Genomic DNA, 22,087 nt, shown 5'->3' with positions numbered 1-22,087 from the left:
CATGTAGAGATTACCTGTTGAATACTGCTGATTATTTCGTGTGTATGATGACGTATGATAAGTTGTGTGATTATTATTATTATTATTATTATTATTATTATTATTATTATTATTATTATTATTATTATTATTATTGTAGTGTAATGTACATAATGTTTAGCTTCTTACTCATGTACATAGATCACTTTTATGGCCATACTTATATTTCCATTTACTTCATTACTTTTTGTGTTCTCTTTATGCATTGCTTATTTTTTCAGTTTGTATCTTACTTTTTCATTATGACTTTGTCTCTTTCTCATTATCTTTACACTCCGAATTTTATTCTATTTGTTGAACTCTGCTTTCTTTCTTCATTACATGTTGTCCAAATCTGTAATTTTTAGCTTATCTTTGATTTTATGATGGAATAATACATTTCTTTTATACATGTATTATCTGTAAATTAATTATGTGGTTAAGTGTAAGAAAGGGCTACGAGCCCTAACTTCGCCACTGCTAAAGTAAATAAATAAATAAATACCACTTCATAAGGATTGCTAAAAAATTGACATTGTTCATAAATTACAGAGGAAACAAAGATACCGTATTTACGCGAATAATCCCCGCACCCTAATTTTAGGAAGGACCATTCTGAAAAAAATTAAATGAAATTCCTTCCATCGAAAGAGTAATGTAGGCATAAACAAACATTTCATATCACTCCTCGAGCTCCATGTGGTATTTACGCAAATATGAACATAACGGATATAGCTACTTTGCTTGAACATATCTGAGTGATAAAAATGCATTATCACGGCTATAAAATATATTTGCCATGAAAATAAGCAAGTAGGCCTTCTTACGTGACAGATATTTCATTAATTTGAACTTGCAATAGGCTCAGTTTGCTGTAGATTGGAAGACTTTCTCTCTTGCATCACTAGAATCCTCTCCTAAATTACTTACAAATTCGCTCACACGCGGTCTCTTTTTACTCGAATAGTAACACGAGTGTGGTAAATAATTCTTTACGTGCAGTGTAAACATGTTCAACACATACACACCTGTGAACTCGTTTGTTAGTTCTGCGATACAGTAAAACCTCATTAATTCGAAGTCGTAGGGATGCAAAAATGTGACTTCGAATTAACTGCCAACTTGTAATTCAGAAATGCCAACCCTTGCCGCATCAGAAAATATTCTAAGACCCGTTACTGCAAGCAATTAACATTGATTCAGAGTTTAAACCTTTTAAATGCCATGGAAAGACTATTTCCGAAATGTATCCAACAAGGTGAATTTACATTATTCAAATAAAACACTTGGATAAATCACTGGCAAACGTAACCTCATGCAATGAAAAAAAAAAATTCAAAGACAAAGGCAAATTATGTTGGCTCCCCTGTGCAAGGACCTTATTTTTTGGATTACTGTAATGTTAGCATTTTTAGATGCCTTGTACTTGCACCGAAACTTTGTGGCTTACTGAACTTTCCTATGACGAGGGGAGGATGTCTTTCGCTTCCGTCTGCATTGCAACACAGTACATTGACCCCATCTCCTTTAAAAGCATAAGTCCGTTGATCTCAGCATTACAAAAATGCAGTTTCATCGGTATTGTCAGTATTGTTCGGTGCGTACGAATTAATTATAATTATGAGCCATGCTTTTTCGCCAACTGTCAGCATCGCCAGTGTTCACGGATTCTGCTTCTTCGCATACTGCCCTTTCAAGAATTTTACTTATTATCTTCAATACAGGACAGATATGATTAGTTACTTGTAATTTTATCATGACGTCGAGAAAATTTGAATTTAAATTACTCTGTAAAATACTACTTCAAAAAAATGTGAAGGCAGTTTTGAATTAAGTCTGAATTGTTTTCCATTTAAATATGACATATAGGGGCAGTTTTCTTCCACCTGTGGTTACACAAAGCATAACTGTACACCCAACATCGAAAACTACATGAACCAGGAACGTGTTGACAACCTTGACGCAAATAAAACCCACACCCCCTTTTCGGGCCTCGAATTTAAAAAAAAAATTATGTGGGGATTATTCGCATAAAGACGGTAATAGATGTTCTGATTTTAGTGCAGTCTAGTCAATCATTTTGACTGTATATAATAGAGTATTCTTTTCTTTTATATGTTAATCTACTATGGAGAGTGGATATTGATAAAAGTCAAAGATTATAGTGGAGCTTTACTCACCAACTATTCTAGGTTCTGATTATTTGTAACCATACCTATTTTCTATTGCGTCCTTGATGTGTGTTGCAGTACACATTTCAAAACATTAGTCTTCACGGTTACATACTAAAATTGAATTTTCACCTCTTTTAGGATGGACCAGTCAGCTGTCGGTCATGATTATGTCGCAAAGGTAGAGAAGCATGTTTCACAGAAGGACTACAGTGCTGGGTTTGGAGGAAAGTTTGGATTGCAGACAGACCGTGTAGACAAGGTAATTCAGTTCTGTTCATAATTTTGCATGGTTCTTCATCAGTTTCCTGACTTTCTTGTACAGAAAATAGTAAGCCCATCATTATAAAATAATATATTCTGCTGAGGTTCCTTAAATTAATTGTTGGAAATCAAATATTTACTTTGATGAAAATCAGTGTGGAGAAGGGAAAAACAGTGGTGATGACAAGAGGAGAATGAGAAGGAAAAGGAATTGTTAGTATTAGGGGACAGAACCTTGAGGTTTTTGAATGCCTCAAATATTTGGGAAGTGAAATAATGCAGGAGGCAATTTTGGATAAGGAGATCAGCAGAAGAGTACACATGGGAAATGTGTTCTACCAGAATGTAAGGAACTTTGTGTGGAACAGAGAAGTTCCTTTGAAATGTAAAGAGTTAATGTACAAGATGTACTACTGCGCTATATTAATGTACGCATCAGAGACTTGGGCATTGACAGCAAGAGACGAGAGTAAAGTTCAAGTCTGTGAGAGGAAGTTCCTGAGGAGTATGGTAGGGAAGACAAGGAGAGACAGAGTAAGAAATGTTGAGGACAGAAAAGAAATAGGGGCAGAAAAACTGAGTGATACGATGGAGAAGGATAAATTGATGGTTTAGATATGTTAAGAGAATGGAGGAAGGAAGGATAGCAGAACAAGTGTTGGAAGGTAAAATAAAGGGAAAGAGGGCAAAACGGAAGCCCCAAGCAAGATGGGTAGACTCTGTCAAGAACAGTATAAGAAAAAGAAGACTGGAATGGAATAAAAGTACTGGAAAGGAGTGGTGGAAGGGGAGGCAACGGTGGAGAAGTACTATCAACACCCTGACTTGGCAGGAGTTGGACAAGGGGAAGTTGTGATGATGTATTAGCATTCAGCTAACTGGGTTATACTCTAAATGCATTGCTGTATGGATTTTGATTTGTGTAATTCCTGTAATTAATACATTAGTTAACCGTACAGTACTTCCTTGAAGAATTAACTCTTGATCTTCATCCCTGAATTGAACATATATTTCATACCTTTCAGACATATCTGTATTCCTCTCAGCAAATCCGTAAGATAGTTTCATTGATTTGTTATTAATTGATGTGTCTTAATGTTGGAGACACCTATATAATGTAGCTTCTACTTTTCCTCAAATAACATTGGCTTCTCAATATGGCATGGAATTTGAGGTTTTGACTATTCGTAATTTACTGTACGCGCACTTTTTAGTGATAGATTTTTGTACACGGTGAGGAGTAAGAAGGGAACACTGCCGGTCCCGGTAAATACTGCCAACTGAATGGAAATGAAATCTGAATTGAATCGATAATATGATCGATCGATATGAATTTTCTAAACCTTTATTATCTTAACGCCAACAACTGTGTCACACACACAATATATAATACTATATAATATTTCCCGATGCAAAACGGGTTCCTAGCATGAATTCTATAGTTTGGCTTTGCTGTGTAAACAACAACAGTACGAGTACGTAAAGTGTATGCCAGATGTCGCACAGCGATGATAAGCGATTCTTAGTTTGTGTTTCATAGGTTGCCAAACGAATCTCGAAGATAACTAAAGTCGACTGATTCAGCACTAGGGTGTAAATCTATCACTAAAAAGTGCGCAGATAGTAGTTGTGTTGTAGCCACATCCAGTAAATACTTTTAATGGGGTCTGCAACATAGCCTCATATGGGTTCAAGAGAGTTCAAATCCAGTTATGTTTAGAGTAACAAGAAGTCAGTAGTGTGTGTATTGAATTAGTTTTGTTCGAGCCTTGACCAAGGGGATTTTATTATCAGGTTCATGCACACCCAGCATAACTGAAAAACTTACCAAACACCTCTCTCTGTTCAATCCTGACCTCCTGTAGGAGTGGTGGTCACTGTGATATAGATTTTTCTCTGTGATTCCCTGTCATTTACTTCCTTGATTAGATCATAAATTTTTCTTCCTCGTGTACCAGTAATCTGACTTATCCACCTTGTTGGAACTCTTGTTTTATGGTCTCTGTCACTTAGTATTGCGCTGGATGATCAGCTTTTCCATATTTTGTGGTTCTCTCCTCATTACATGGCCAAAGTATTTAAGTTTACACAGTTAAATCTGGCTAGCTTCCTTTCAGTTTGAAGCTCTTATAAGAAGTTATTTGTGTAGTGCCTTGGTCTATGGAATTCTCAGCATCCTTCTCCAGCAAAACATTTCAGTTACAGTGCCTTTGTCATCTTCTTTTTCACTGTCCATGACTTACACCCATACATTAGCATGGACAATTTTGGGCAGTTCATCAGTCTTATTTTCAGGTTCCTGAAAATTTTAGTCTTTCTAAAGTCTTGTTAATTTTTTCATTGCTACTTAAGCCAGGTTGCATCTATGTTTTACATACCAAGCATAAAGGGCTGAGTTTGCAGTTCAATGCCACCAATTTCTTGTGTGATACCTGCATTAATCTATATTCACAGAACAACACAGAGTTCAGCAACACTGTGCAGTTTGTTGATTGGTGGGTGAATTTTACCTGCTTTGACTTAAGATGCAACTTGATGCAATGCATTATTCTTGTATTACTATTATTATTATTATTATTATTATTATTATTATTATTATTATTATTATTATTATTATTATTATTATTATTTAGTAGTAGTAGTAGTGACTTTATTGGGAAGTAACTCCAATACAAAATTGATATCTCTGAACAGTAATATACAAATGACATTAATAATGTACAGAATTATTAGGGAACAAAGTCTTGTTTCATCTTGTTTCTGGCTGTCCAGTATAGGGCTGGTAAATTTCCTTGTATTTGTTGGGTTGGGTTGAGTCCTCTGCACTGAAGTAGGGGTTTCGAGTCCATAACTGATCCAGTAATTTTGCTGATGGTACACTTATCTGTTCAGTATATTTTGATTCTAGCTAGATGTTTATATCGTATGGTTCAAAATCAGCAACACTGTCGGAGAAACGTCAGGGCCAGAGGGCCAGACATCCAGCGGCTCAACTGTAAGCAGTAATGTCCTGTTTCCAATCTGAAGATGGCCACTGCTTCTTTCCTTGGCTTGCTTTTATTTTTGTCCCATAGGTCATTTTTTTCTTCTTTTCATTTCTTCATTGTAGTAAGTTGTGTAGTTTATTTCTTCCATTTTTTGAGGTTTTTATTTGTGATTATCTTCTTGATTGAGTTAGCTGCCAGAGGTTTGGTTCTCATGTAGGTACTAGTGCTTTTTTTTTTTTTTTTTTTCTCCCTAGTTTGTCTGCCAGTTCTTTGCCTTCTACTCCTACATATGTGGGGATCCATTGTAAAGTGATGTTTCTCTTTAAAGTTTTTAATTTTGTTAGTAGATGTTCAGTGTCATGAATTCTTGATGAATGGGGTTGGGTATTTGAGGATACTGCTTGTATGGCAGGTAATGAATCTGCAAGTAGGACTACTTTTCCAAATGAATTGACTCTATTAATAAGATTTTGTAGGGCAAGATAGATGGCTTGTATTTCTCCATCAAAGTTATGTCTGCCTACTGTAGCATATTGTGAGAATAATTGGCAGAAAACTCCAGCACCTGCTCCTCTTGATATCTATTTATGAGCCATCTGTGAAAACCACTGATATTCACATTCTTCGTTTAGCATACTAAGGCTGAGCTTCTCATTGTTACTGGGGTACCATGTCTTTTTTTTTTTTTTTTTTTTTTTTTTTTAGATTATCTGGGAGAGATAGGTTGCTTTGTATTGGGCTTATTGATTCAGGGATGGCTTCAATTTTGGATGGTATACTTAATGCTTTTAAAATATTTCTATTAGCGGTTATATGTGTTTCTTGGGTTTTTAGTCATTCATTGTGTCTTATTCTTGCATATCCAGTTTGCTTTTTGTGATGCTTCCATTTTAACTAAGTTTTTTTGCAGCTTGTTTTTTATATCTCTATGTATTGGTGGGTTATTTTTATATAGTTGTAGCGCTGTGATTGTTGTTTTAACTGCTCCTGATATTTATCTTAAGGCATTTGATTGTATTCTTTCCAGTTGTTCTAGACATGTTTAATTTCCTGTAACTGTTGCCTCACTTCCATATTTAATTATAGGTTTCACATGTGTTGCAGGTATTATTAGTATTCATTTTTTCTTCACTCATGGACACTTGCAGTGTTTACTTGGTACTGATGTTTATCCAGAATTCTCATTTTCATTGTTTTTCCTTCCCTTTCTCACTTGTCCAATATATGTAAAGTCAAATTGTGATAAATCTTGTCCGTGTCTGTGTAACTTTAGCCACCCTACTGCGTTAAAGGCAAGACTCGTACTTGTAAGACCACATGAGTTTCCAACGTACTCGTGTGAAGTAGCTGGAAACGTTTTCTCCGTTTTTGGCTGGGCTGAGTGGCTCAGACGAGGCGCAGGCCTTCTGACCCCAACGTGGCAGGTTCGATCCTGGCTCAGTCCGGTAGTATTTGAAGGTGGATTTACTGCCACGTAAAAGAAACTCCTGCAGGACTAAATTCCGGCACCTTGGCATCTCCAAAAATCGTCAATTAGTTAGTGGTACGTAAAGCCAATATTATTATTATTATTATTATTATTATTATTATTATTATTATTATCTGTTGTGTACCGGGTGGTAAAATTATACAAATTGAAAATGAAATCAGAAACAAAACGAACAGTGATACATTAAAAAAACTTGAGATACAATCAACAAATGCAATCTGTGTTTAAATATACATAGCTTCAAACTTGGACGAATTTAGTTGTGTGAGTCCAGCCGTATTTAATACAACTATTGGTTGGCTGGAGGAAATGCTTAAAAATTGTGAGAGACAATTTTTATTCAGACATTCTTCTAGAATTTTATCTTAGATATTTCAAGTCAATACAGAACTGGAATGAAGTTCATTGCTTGTAATTATTCAGCCATATCAAAATTAGATGCCCAATCATATGTTTAGCACTTGTTTTCGGGTGTCAAATTTTGCTCATTTGAGCACCGGGTATACAAGAGTGAGCGGTGGGAAGGAGGTAGAGGCGGCGCAGCTGGCCAGTTCATCTGCTATTCTCTTTCGCACATACAATAATTCTTAGCCTCAGCAATCACTGCCACTCACTGCGGTGAATGGGACCTTGTGGTCCTGCATACATATATAGTAATAAAATAAGTAAATTAACATGTGGTCTTTCCTCTTGGTTTTGTTAAACGAATATGTGCAGAAAACATACTGTACATCTCAAAAGCCAGATCAGCCTCTGCTTTGTTCATTGCAGTTTCCTGCCAGACTTCTTCGCCAAATAATGCCATTAGGCTTTGAACAATTTTTTAGCCATTAAATAACAGGATGCGGACATTCATTGTGATATCTGTTCATAGTTGAAAACAACCATCAATTGTCAAGAGTAAACAGTAACAGCACGTAATTATCCACATATACATAGTAAATTCTGTAACTTTTATATAACAGCTTACTACTCATTGCAATTAAACACATCCAGTTCATGTCACATGGTCATAAAGATGGAGCATCTCCACCAGGGGCGGTTTTTCCATAAGGTTGCAGGTTTGCGCTACCCCCATTAATTTTTTATGTTTATTTTAGGTAAAGTTTTATAATTTGGATTACTCAACTACTGTATTTTCATTCAACAAGACAAACCTTTCAAGAGCTTGAAAGAGCAAATATTGACTACAGGAGACTACAAGCCGGTACTCTTACATGTTCACCGCAGGAGCGAAAAGTTTGCAGCAGAGTGTCAACCAAGGTAGGATGAAACCTGGGCTGCCGGAGGGGTGCGCGGGGCTGATCGAGGGGTGCTTTTAGGCTGCTAGAGGGGTGCGCAGGGTGAGGAAAAGATAGGCATGGCTACTTATACATTGCTTAAATGGAGGTTTATCAACCTGGCTACTCCTACCACGGCCGACTTGATGCGTCGCTCTAGCTAGCTCCTTGCAGCGCAGCGAGGGATCCAATCGGCCGTGCTCCTACGTAACCAACTACTAGCAAAGTCACTAGAGACCGTTGGCGCTCAATGTGAGAGTCTGTTATAGAACAGGGATGTCGCGTAGCGACATTGGATGGAAGTTAATCTGCTGGATATCTAACTAATGGCTTTAAATTTGAAAATAAAAACCGCCATTTCTTTCAGTATAGTTGTAAGCTTTGTTATGTGCGTACAAGCTAAGTAGCTTATTGATTTCACTGTGTAAACATTTGTGTCAGCGTGTGTGTTTTTATCAGTTAGTGGTATTTTGCCAGATCATGAATTCGGTGCAGTCTTTAATGTCTGGGCCGTTTCCGCAACGGACTGCCAAAGAAAAATCAGAGATGAAACGAATGGGTAAGCACACGCAACATTTAATTTCAAAATCAGATACAATACCGGAATTAGGCTACCTCAAAGTATTTCATTTCAATATGATAAGAGTTTTTAAATGAAAAAAATGTTACTACATGTAGTAATATTCCTGAAAATAGAAATGTAAAATATTTGTTTTATTTTTGATAGTAAAAAATATTGTTGATGCATCTGGATTTGAAAATTAGCCTGTAATCATATTATATCAATGGTAAAAATTGTGCACCACGGAACTTTTAAACCACCAGCTGCCACTGATCTCCACGAATACTGCAAAATATTGCATTGAGGAACGCACAGTCCCTTTACACAGCAGATGACCTGGCCAGGCGTACTGCCTCTACTTGCTTCCCACCACTCACTCCTGTCTCTACGGTGCCGAATGAGCAAATTTTTTAATTTAATGTAAGAATTGTGCAGAAGTGTGCATTAAAAAAAGAATATCACATCATGCAATAGGAGCTGATTGTTGTTTATTGGTGTTTTTTTTTTTTTTTTTTACATTTGATAATATGGTATCTCACACAGCAGTTTGCAGAGATCACAACTGCAGTCCTGTAGAGGTTCATGAAATGTTTTGTTTTTTACATGCTTTGTGGTGGTAACCATGCACCGCTAATCCCATTGTTAAGTGAAGAGGGTGAGGGAAACGGTGTGCGAAATTCAGTGGGGCCAGAACAAAGAAACAGAGAACGAAGAACAAACCAAGGTTTCCAGGATTCCTGTGAAGAATCCAGCCCTAGAATACAAAATGAGTGGGCAGAGGTGGTCAAATGAGGAAGCCAAAGAATAATTAGGAACAAAGAACAGCACCGACATGAAAGCAGCACCATGTAAAGTTTGGTTGTTTATAGGGAGACTGCATGAAGAAACCAGAGCTGAAAATATTATCACACATCTGCAGGGAGGTGGTATTACAAAATAAATATCATGTGATGAGAGAGAATCGAAAGAGCCATACAAGGCTTTCAAGGTTAATCTCAATTTCAAAGACTTAAGAAAAAACGCACTTTTATGACCAAGAAACGTAGTGCAACATTACCACTTTAATGGTTTTCTGTGGTTTCCCATTTTCATACCAGGCAAATGCTGGGGCTGTGCCTTCATGGTACAGGCCAATTTCTTCTCAGTCCTAGCCCTTTCCTATCCCATAGTCGCCATAAGACCTATCAGTATTGGTGCAACGTAAAGTAAAAAAAAAAAACCTTCAAAAGACCTGAACCAGGATTTTTAACAGCTATAAAAAGCAGGAAATCCCAACATCCTTTTTGATTCATCACTTTTCTCAGAAACAATAATTCAGCTAACTAGAATTCGATCCTAAGTTTAATTAAAGGTATATTTCCGAAACAATTACCCTTTCTCCCACACCCTTCAGCTCTGCCTTAAATTTCCTCCCTCCAACCCTCCCAAGCCACTACCACTCTACCCAACCCGCATGTGCCTGCCCCTCACCTTCCTCCCCTCCCATATATCTCCTTCCGCCACTAACATCTTCACACCAGTTGCACACTACCAGCTAAGCTGCACACACCGCCACGCAAGGTGAGTGTCCATTCGCTTAGTTGTTTTCCATTCTTCTTTCCGTGTTCTTTACGTTTTTACTGGCTTTCTCTTAATAGGTCCCATTTGTTCCGCTATGAACTGAGGTTTCCACCCATTCATATCACCATGTGCAGTGTCTACTTAAAACTCCAGAAGAACTCTAAAACTTCATATTCAGTCCGTACAATTCCCACAATTAGTCTTGCAGTCATATCAACATAGCGCTTGATTACCTAATACACAAAGTTCAAAATTTCTGCTTAACCTGATACAGTGTATGATCAACTCCTCATAGATTCTTCTAGAGAGAATCATGTACATATTTGTTACTCAAACTTTTACTATAAGTGTCACATTATATTGTGTTCATTCTTAGTACCATATCACTCGGTCCACAACCGTAATATATTGCCAGGACCTACTGAATTCTATCTGAAACACCATGTGTTTAAAAATTTGACTCAAGTCGATCCACAACATAGAGCATCTCATTTGTATTTCTGTACCCAGACTTTTTAATGTATTTGTGTACTTGTATTATACATGGCTCACCTATTGTCACATGTAATATTTCACTTTCATATGCAACATTTTTAGCACCATAGCACTTCGCCTAATTCAACCACACTTCGTAGTGTTAATTGTACATTTGTTTCATAGTGTTTTTACTGCTCATTAGGAACATGTTTTAGGAATTAGTTTAATATTTGTGTATTGCTTTAATATGGCTGATGACCCCAAGTAGGGTTGAAACTAGTCCCAAGCAACCCATGTAATGTAAATACACACAGTGTAAATAAAACTATGTATTGAATAGGTGGAAATTTTTTTATGTTCATAATTTATTTGTAATCACATTTCAATACGGACCAATAACATGAAGTTCATAACCCTAGTTCAGATTTTATGATACCATATACCTGCAACAAGGCCTACCTATGGGATCTCCTGCCTCTGGAATATTAGCAGAAATTTATATAGACTGCCTAGAACACACGTCAATCAATAAAATAGATAATATATATTTTTGGTGCAGATTTGTTGATGACATCTTTGTAATCATAGATAACAGATCCACTTATGCAGATACTGTACTAGACAAACTTGACACATTGGACCCCAAAATTAAATTCAGTAAAGAAACTGAAAATAACCTTACCTTAAATTACTTAGACTTAACAATAACCAGACACGACAACCACTTATCTTAACAAAATCTATAGGAAACCCACACACACCTTAAATACCATAAAAATCAATTCCATTCATCCTAACACACACAAAAGAGCAGCCTATAATAGTATGGTATATAGAGCCTTTAATATTCCAAAGACAATAGAAGATCTAAATAACGAATTAAAATTAATCCACGGCATAGCCAAACATAATGGATACAACAAGAAAGATGCCTTATTTACCTTCAACAATACCCACATATATACTATAACTAATATTTTCAAGAAGCATAACCTGAAAATAGCATTCAAAACCACACACAACAGCACCTACACCATACACAACACCAACAGTCAACAGTTACAATAAATATAACCAATCAGGTGTTTACCGTATCAAATGCAACAACTGTGACACAAGTTATATTGGATGCATAGGCAGAAACTTCATCTTCTGCTACAACGAACATATAAATGCAATAAAACACAACCATTTCTCATCAATAGGCCAACATGTAGAAGAATCTAAGCATAGTTTCACAGACATCAATAATGATATGACGATATTAAACATAAACTCTAAGGGCCCCCTGCTCAACATAACCGAAGATTTCTGTATTTCTCTGGACCAGTACGCCAATCCCAATCACAATATTAATGACATTACAGAGAAAACCAGCATCATTTTTGTCAAAGCCAATCCTGCATTAAAAAATGACTATCTCAAAATGGTAAACAAACAGAATATAGCAATAAATCGACGAATCACAAGCCTAACCCTACCCCTACCTCCACAATAGCCACTCCTCCTACCCCTCCACTTACATCCCTCTCCACAGCTAACATAAGTCCCAGACGCACTCGTAGTAGTACACAGCAAGCTTGCAAACATAACGCTACACGACCTCCACAACAACAACAACAGCAACAACAACAGTAAGTACTCTTTTCATATCCATACACACCTCAGGCATTCCTTCATACGCACACTATACTTATATTAGCTTATCTTTACAGATAACTACAGCACGAATACAGACGAGAAGCGTCACTACCAACAGCTCCATTAATCAAAATTTAAACTCAAGACTTGCAGTCTGTCACAAAACACTGAAGTATATCAATGGTTGAATTGCACAGTACTTGAAAAATTTTCATGACAAGGGTTTTCACCACGAATCAATATGACTTATATCAGCCATAGAATATTCTCGAAGATCACTTTATGCAACTAAATTAACATAGATATAGAAGCACAAGAACTATAAAGAAGATTCAAGGAGGAACTCCACGCAACACGAAATCTCAATTTTAACAAGTGTTTTAATATACATGTACCATATTTTAGTGTGTTTAACTTAAGTGTTTTATTCTGTGCTTTATGTATTTTAATGTGCTTAATGTACTCAATATGTCCAATGTACACTCATTAGGTTTTAGTTTACTGTAGCCTTCATTACCACATTGATCATAGGTATTTTAACCCCACATAGACAAAACACTACTACAATATATTTTATTTTCATCTCCATTAGACATCCGGATGATCTAAACATAATAACATCTTTGTGATATTGTCTAATGGCTGCAATATAATAATGTACTAGCTGATGATGACTGTGGAAGGCCGAAACCAGTACTAATGTAAATCCATTTATAATAAGTATTGATAGGTGGAACACATTTCTTGTCTGTATAGTACATTGCTATTATACAATAAATTGCTTAATTACTTAATCAGGTCCTCTTGTACACGTGGTCTTCCTCGAGCCTTCCTTCCTTCCTTCCTTCCTTCCTTCCTTCCTTCCACTTTCACCTACCTCATTAACCTCGGCAAGCGGTCTGTCGATATTCGGTGGACGTTGCCAAACCATCTCAGTTGGTGTTTTTGGATGGTTTTCTCTAGTGGCTTCATATTCAATACTTTCCGGATGCTGTATTTCGGATTCTGCTTTTGGTACTTTCTGTTAGCGCCCAGGATTCGCAGCCATAGCCCTTTCAGACCGCGTACGCACAATTGTGCGGGTTCATATTTTATTTATGTCTGAGCTTATTTGATGTTTTTTTGGCACTAGACCGGACTGCAGTGCTTGTGCGGGACACGTAGCATGTACTTCAGTTGTTTTTATTTAGCGCTTGACAACCAGGGGGCAGGAAGAAGAGTTTAAAAATACAGTTCATCGGCAAGATGGCGGGAAGCAGTAATGCCTAAAATAAGTATTTATTTATTGCATTCATATTAATCTAGAAGCTCTACTGAATAGCAAAATATAATCAATGAAGTGTGTAAATAGTTTAGCGAACATAAATTGTGAACTTATAACATCGTACATAATACCATGAGGTTTTGAATGTTGATACGCACAAGTGTGCGGGCTAGGTTTCCCTACAGGCATTGCATGCAGGAGTGCTGGGTACAGCCACCAAAAGGACTGTGAAAGCAGAACTCGTACTCTACATGAGAAGTGTAATGTATAAGATTTTATTTGTTTAAAATACATTGTTCCACACTAAAATAGAACATTTGATCATGTACATGTGTATATTCACATGTACTGAGCTGAATTTTTTATTTTTTGTAAGTAGTGAATTAAGTCCTGACCCGTACAATTGTGTGCGCTCTGCTTTTTAGCTGAAAATACTCATTTTGTAAAATGAACTGTAAAAACATGTATTTGAGAGCATTTTAGTAAGTGTTTGGCGTACAAACGAAAATTCACACCTCCAGTTTTCTTTCAGATCAGACAAGGTGCTGCTGCCAAAAGGGCAGTAAAAACAAAACTTGTCCTGAGTGTAGAAAATGTAATATTTACTTGTGTTTGAACGAAGATTTAATTCTTTTAAATTATTCCCCACTGTAAAATAGAACATTTGATTATGTACACATGCATTGAGGTAATTTTTAATTTTTTTTGTAAGTAGCGAATTAAGTCCTGACACGCACAATTGTGTGGGTGCTTTTTCTCAGGTGTTAATTTTTATTTTGTAGATTAAACTAAAAATATATGTATTTAAGCATTTTAGTTAGTTTTTGACGTACAAACAAAAATTCACACCGCCAGTTTTCTTTCAGGTCTGGAAGGGATAAGTCATTGTGGGTACAAAGGTGGATTTGTAAACTGTTAACTTTGTGCCCTTTGAGATCTCCTTGTTGAAGTTTGTTCGAATGGCATTAAACAAGCACCCTGCTGTTACTATTCTTTTTGTTATTTCCTCCATTTTCTCATCTGAGCTGATGATTGAGCCAAGGTACTTGAACTTGGTTATTTGCTCTAATGGTTTACTATCGACCATGATACTGTGTCTCTCCTCATTCCTGCTGATAACTGTAGTCTTTATCTTGTCCACATTCACCTCCATATCTTTTTTCTTAAGTTCTTCTACCCATACGTTGATGTTGTGTTGTAGGTTTTGATCGTTGGTGGCAACAGCAATCAGTTCATCAGCAAATGCTAGGTCAGAAAATCGTACTGCCTGCATGAGGTAATTTCACACCGTCAATTTCTTGACTCTCTCATGACACAGCTTCATAATTTGGTCGAGGTACATGATGAAATGAAGAGGGCTAAGACTGCAGCCTTGCCGGACTCCTTGTCTCGTAGTGAACTCTGCAAACCTCACATTTCCTGTCCATACATAATTCTGATAGTTCTTATACAGACTCGTGATTGAACTGCAAAGTGACTTGCTAACTCCATACTCCTTCAGGACTTTCCAGAGTTTGGACCTCGGGACTCTGTCAAATGCCTGTTTCAGGTCAATAAAGGCAGCACGAACAGTCTTATTCTTCTCCAGTAGTTTTGCACTGGCTATCCTAATGGTAAGTATGAGATCTTGCATGCTTCTGTTTCAATGGAAGCCACACTGGGCTTCAAGTTTAGCCTCTACCTCCTCTCTTAATCTAGTCTCCAGGATCTTTGAGAAGACCTTCCCAGGCACTGATAACAAGGATATGCCACGATGATTACTGCACTCTTGATTGTCTCCTTACCGAGTGAGATGGCCGTGTGGTTAGAGTTGCACAACCGTGAGCTTGCATCCGGGATATAGTGGGTTCGAGTCCCACTGTCGGCAGCCCTGAAGATGGTTTTCCATGGTTTGCCATTTTCACACTAGGCAATGCTGGGGCTGTACCTTAATTAAGGCCACGGCCACTTCCTTCCCACTCCTAGGCCTTTTCTATCCCATCGTCGCCATAAGACCTATCTGTGTTGGTGCACATATCAGATGTCAGGCTTTTCAGGCGTTTGCTCTATTAACCAGCGTTTCGTCTTAGGTCTGACACTAGACTCGTCAGGGTGGGATGTAAAGCAAATAGCAAAAAAATAGATTGTTTCCTTTCTTAAAGATAGGATGATGACTGCTACCTCCCAACCCCTAGGTACCTTCTTTGTTCTCCAGGGCTCCACCATAATCTTGAATAGAAAGTCTTCTGCTTTCTTTCCCAAGTTCTTAATCATTTCTGGGAGATTCCATCATGCCCTTGGGCCTTTCCATTTTTGAGGTATTTAATAGCCAACTGCATTTCATTTATCCTTAAGTCTTCTTGTTCTCCTTCTCTCCCAGTCTGTTCTCTTTGACCATGGGCTGTTTTCATTCTCATTTCCATCCAGTAAATCATTAAAATATTCTTTCTATCTCTCCATCATTTCTTGTTTCTTCTGTTAAGATTTTCCCTTCCTTATCTTTTATAAACTTTAGAGGGCATTGTTTCTCCTTTCTCATGTTTTTCAGTGCTCTACAGAACAGCTTCTGGTTCTCTTTATACTTTTTCTCCATTCTTTGTCCGAATTCTTCCCAAGACTGTCTTTTTGCTATTTTCACTAGGTCTTTAACCTTTCTTCTTTGCTCCTTATACATCTCATGATCCTCAGCACCCTTGCTTCTCAAGTATTTCGTCCATGTTTCCTTTTTCCTTCTTACTTCTTCCTTGATGTAATCATTCCACCAGCTTGTTTTCTTGTACTCCCCCACCTTTGTTGTTCCATATACTTTCCTTGTTGCTTCTAGTATTATCTTCTTGAACATGTTCCACTTTCCCTCCAGGTCAATTCCCTTGATCCTCTCCTCTGTCCTCTGATACTACTCCTCCACTTCCTGTGTGAACTGCTCATGTACCTCCTTGTTCTCTCTTAACTTGTACACCTTAATCTTCTCTTGCTTGTTCTTCTTAGGTTGTTTTCTCTTTACCTTTGCTGTAGTTTCCATTGTTCTTATCAAGAGAAAATGGTCACTTCTTATTTCGTAGCCACTGTAAACTCTACAATCTGTTACCTTCTGGAGGTGATCTCTCTTCACTAACAATCTATGATTGAGCGTTCATCTCGGCTGGGTTCCTCCCTCATGTACATATGTATCATCTTATGAGGGAAGATGGTGTTCACTGCGACGAGATTATTGGCAGCGCAGAAATCAACAATCCTCTCATCATTGTTGTTAACCATGTGTTCACCATGCCGGCCAACAGCTCTGCCACTCCCCTCTGGCTAGTTTCCGACTCTACTGTTGAGATCTCCTAATACAATGATTTCTCCTCAAGTGTCGTCCACTGCATTCTGGAGCTCTTCGTGGAACCTATCCTTCTCCTTTCTTACATAGTCGTTCACTCCGTGAACCACAATAAATGTCATCAGCTCTATCTCGGAATCTAATCATATGCTCATATGCTGGCCGTACGGATCCTATCCGTGTGGAATTTTCATTCTTGAATCATGTTTCTGAAGTTCTTGTGGACCAGCAGTGCTACTCCTGATTTGGCCCCTAGTCTGTTGCTAACTCCACTATAAATGTGTACATGATCGTTCACCATTGAATATCCACTCCTTGCCCTTTCCTCTTTTTTCTCTGTCAATGTCAGCACAACAAGTCTTGCTCTCTCGAATTCTGCCCTAGTTCATTCTTTCCAGCTATTCCTCGTATATTCCATGTTCCGAGTCTCATAATCCTATTTACTCGCCATGTTGTCATCGGGTTCAGCAGTCCGGTATATCCCTCATTTTGACTTTTCATGGAAGTTATTTCGGGCATGCGAGATATGGGCCTACAGTGCCTATAGGGCAGTGAGGGGACTGCCCTCTTTCGGCCTCTGCCCTTGCTATGCTGCAACTTCAGGACTGATGGTGTTCTCATTCCCTACTCTCTGAGACAAGGATTTTCTTCTTTCAGGGCCTACAGCTGACGGTCTGTCATTTTGTCTGGCCCTCACCCTCGACCTTATTGGCAAGGGTGACTTTGCCAGCCGCCAAAGCTCCTGCCGGCATCTCTCTAGGGATCGCTGAGGCACGCAAGCCTCCCCACCACGTCAAGGTACCAGACCATGGGGGAGGCAATAAATTGCTATCACATATTAATGACTGAAACCGTAATGACTACTCCAATAGAGATTCATGGAAAATACTCGGCTCATTCAGTAGCGGAACAAGGAGCTGAAGGGAAACCATACCTGAGCGACTAGAGTGGGACATTGATGATGATGATGATGATGGTTGTATTTCAAGCCACATACTGAAGTAGAAACTTCTGGAGACTATTATGAGCACAATCTCATTAACAGCTCCGACTGAACTAATAATTATTGCGGGTGACTTCAACTGTTGTATAAAGAAAGGCAAAAATAGTAGGATTCTAATAAAAGCTCTGGAAGAAATTTGATATTTACTCACAAATGAAGCTCACCAGAAAACTTACTTTTTCCCGAATGGTAGTACAGTAGCACACTTGACCTTGTTTCTTTGTAGATGTCTTAACTTACACCTGCTATAACAGAAAGTATATTATACATTTGCCTTGGCCCCACTCAGAAACCATGTCCCAATCATTACCAGACTTAGCACTGACCTCAGCAAACATCATCCACACCGGGAAAGGCCCATCAGAACTTCAAGAAAATCAACTTAATGCAACAAATGGTACATCAGGATGTTACTTCTACAGCCCTAAGACTACAGAAGATCATGGTTCGATGGATAATGCTATACGAAAAGACAAGGCGTGTTGCAGGCACTACATCAGACAAGGCTAACAGGACTACAGCAAGACATACTTCACTATTCTCTGCAGAGGGATAACTATAAATCCTTTCTAAAATAGAAACACAAATTAATAATAATAATTTTAATGTTATTTGCTTTACGTCCCACTAACTACTTTTACAGTTTTCGGAGACTCCGAGGTGCCGGAATTTAGTCCCACATGAGTTCTTTAACGTGCCAGTAAATCTACCGATACAAGGCTGACGTATTTGAGCACCTTCAAATACCACCGGATTGAGCCAGGATCGAACCTGCCAAGTTGGGATCAGAAGGCCAGCGCCTCAACCGTCTGAGCCACTCGGCGTGGCGAAATACAAATTAGACAATGAAGCTCGGAAGTTAGCCAACACAGCTGCAGCAGATACATTTATAGCCCTGAAGCAAAGGAAACTTCCATCACCACCCACCACACAGATGAAGACTTGGCAAACACTCTTCACAAATATTCTAAATCCTGATAGAGGAATGAGAGCCTTTCCTACTCCGCCACCACCTACACAGTCCAATTATTGAAACTGAAATTGAAGAGACCATCTCATCCAAAACCATATAAAGCAGCCGGACCTGATGGGATCTTCAATAAACACATCATTGCTTCATACCCATTACTAGCAAACATGGCAATCCCTCCTAAATAAAGGTCTCTAAACAGGAGACCTGCCTAGCAGCTGGAGAGACTCAACAATTAAACTACTCCTTAAACCCAAAGGTGCAACGGACGATCCAAACTCAGTCATAGCTTTGTAAAACAACTCATTCAAAGTACTAACCACTGTTCTCACAAAATGAGTTACTGAAGTTGCTGACCCTCAGATCTCCGAACAACAATGTGGCTTCGGGAAAGGGCACTCCTGCCTACAAGCTGTACAGAACCTCTTTGACAACATCCTCAGAGCTCTATGTACGCCGAAACAAAAGTTCTTTGTCATCTTTATATACTGCACAAGTTTTTGACAGCATACATAGAACTACACTCTCAGAATAACTAGGAAAGATAGGAAGAGACGTAAATACAACCACCCTGATAAGAAATATATTGTATTACAATGTTATCAGGATAGATGACTCGGTCACATAATCAGAAGAAATCACCCAAACAAGAGGAGTCTTTCAGGGTGACACCCTTAGCCGCTTCTCTTCAACATTGCCACATTTGACATCCCACAAATACGTTTACCTGCAACATTACTGTACATCTATGCTGACGACACGGCCCTCGGCTCAGCAAACTAAAACTACCTACAAAGATCACTCAACTTCCTTGTAATAATAATAATAATAATAATAATAATAATCGTATGGCCTTATAATCTGCGTGGATTGAAATGAAATGGAAATAAATCAGAAGAATACAGTCCAAATGGTGGTCAGAAAAGGTGAGAGAAGACCAAAGGAAGACATAATCTTGATAAGAGAAGGCATTGAAAATTGTGAACTCGTTAAGGTACCTAGTGGTAACGCTGCAGCCAACAACAAAGTCTTTTAGAATACACATTATGGAGAAATTAGAAAGAACAGTTGGTAAGAACCAGGTAACAAGATTGATACAAAATATCCTGTCAAACAATCAAATAGTAATAGACAATAGAGTATCCACAACAGACCCTATGAATTAAACAAATGGAGTTCAAGGCGATCCCTTGAGTCCTCTACTTTTCATAATAGCCACTGCAGAAGTACCTAGAGAAATAGACACAGAAAATGTAAAAATCTACGCTTACGCAGACGACATGGTCATTGTATCAAAAAACTTGGAAAACATTCAAACAGCCTTCAGCAAACTTACGACATGGGCAGAAAAGAATGAGCTTACTATAAGTAGTAGTAAAACGGTAAAAATGACATTCAGAAGAGGAGGCAGACTATCAGCAAATGACATCATGTATATGAATATTGCCGGGCTGAGTGGCTCAGACGGTTGTGGCACTGGCCTTCTGACCCCAACGTGGCAGGTTCGATCCTGGCTCAGTCCGGTGGTATTTGAAGGTGCTCAAATACGTCAGCCTCGTGTCGGTAGATTTACTGGCACGTAAAAGAACTCCCGCAGGACTAAATTCCGGCACCTCGGCGTCTCCGAAGACCGAAAAAGTAGTTAATTGGACGTAAAGCAAATAACATTATTATTATTATTATTATTATTATTATTATTATTATTATTGTTATTGTTATGTATATGAATATTTCAATGAAGATCGTTCCGCATTTCAAATACTTAGGGATCACACTTCAGACGAGTGGAGATGTCTATGACCTTCACATAAAAGAACGAACCATCGCAGCAAAGACGGCAATTAATAGCATAAAGAACCTAAGACAACTATCCTTGCCCACAGCTACCACACTGTTTCGCTTAAAAATTGCTCCCATCATAACATATGGACTGGAAACCATCTGGACACACCTAAAGAAGAAAAATTTTGAAGACATAGAAAAGGTCAAAGCCAACTTCCTTAAAAGAGCACTGTCTGTCAAAGTACACATTATCCCGACTTACATACGTACTGGCAAGAGAGCAATTTTTCATCGAAGACCTCCGCCTCGACCTGCTTCTACCAGCTACCAAAGCCTACTTGGATGTACTGCAGGGACTCAATAAGAAGAGACAAGAGATATGGCCAGCGTTTTATTCAACGGATGCGATGATATATAGGGAATGGACCCAAGCCAGATATGATCTACGTCAAGTATTGACAAGATATGCCGTACACGGTTTCCATTATCGGATATGCCTAACAGATAAATTCCATGACCCGGACGATAACTGCAAGTGTAAATTATGCAGTGCCTACTGTGACCGATATCATCTGATATTGTGCAACAAAAGACAAAACTCTTTGACAAGTTTCTGTAAGAACTAAATGCACATTGTGCAAAATTTATCATATTAAAATCCTAAGTCTCCCTACTGCATTAAAACTCTTTGAGGCTAAAACCATGCCGACCCTATGTCACGGTATAGAAATCATTTGGAAAAATGTCAGCGTAAAAGACCCCAAGAATCTGGGGAAAACAAAGGCCCGCTGAAGAATCTGGGGAAAACAAAGGCCCGTTTCTTAAAGTTGGCACTAGGACTGTCCAAATACACCCCATCAAGATTAGTATACGAACTCGCAAAAGAAACTTACCTGATGAACTAACCTAATCCCATGGCACTACAGCCTTGAAGGATCTTGGCTTACCAAGCGACCGCTGCTAAATCCGAAGGCCTGCAGAGTAAGACGTGTCATGTGGTCCGCTCTGCCGTTGTTAGCTTTCTAGACAGGGGTCACTATCTCACCGTCAGATAGCTCCTCAATTCTAATTATGTAGGCTGAGTAGACCTCGAACCAGCCCTCAGATCCAGGTAAAAATCCTTGACCTGGCTGGGAATCGAGGGCCTCCGGGTAAGAGGCAGGCACGCTACCCCTACACCACAGGGCCGGCACTTACCTGATGAGGACCCACAAATAAGATTCTTGCTCCCCTTCACAACTAACTGGGCAAAAGTTGTACAAGAAAGACGAGAGAAGAGGAAAACAATATGGCTGGAGTCGTACACCACAAATGCAGT

General features: G+C 38.5%; 1 protein-coding gene across 3 annotated transcripts in view; it reads left to right on the top strand.

The window, feature by feature from the left end:
* The window catches only part of Cortactin (cortactin), a 148,963-nt gene that overhangs the window by 16,797 nt on the left and 110,079 nt on the right, over positions 1-22,087 (top strand). For all 3 annotated transcript variants that reach the window (XM_067143170.2, XM_068226694.1, XM_068226695.1), the window contains one exon: positions 2,331-2,451. In XM_067143170.2, the coding sequence (XP_066999271.2) occupies positions 2,331-2,451 (121 nt within the window). The remainder of the gene's footprint in view (positions 1-2,330; positions 2,452-22,087) is intronic.

Source organism: Anabrus simplex, chromosome 3, assembly GCF_040414725.1.
Source record: "Anabrus simplex isolate iqAnaSimp1 chromosome 3, ASM4041472v1, whole genome shotgun sequence".
Classification (NCBI taxonomy): Eukaryota; Metazoa; Arthropoda; class Insecta; order Orthoptera; family Tettigoniidae; genus Anabrus; species Anabrus simplex.
This window is presented reverse-complemented; position numbering and strand designations above follow the sequence as displayed.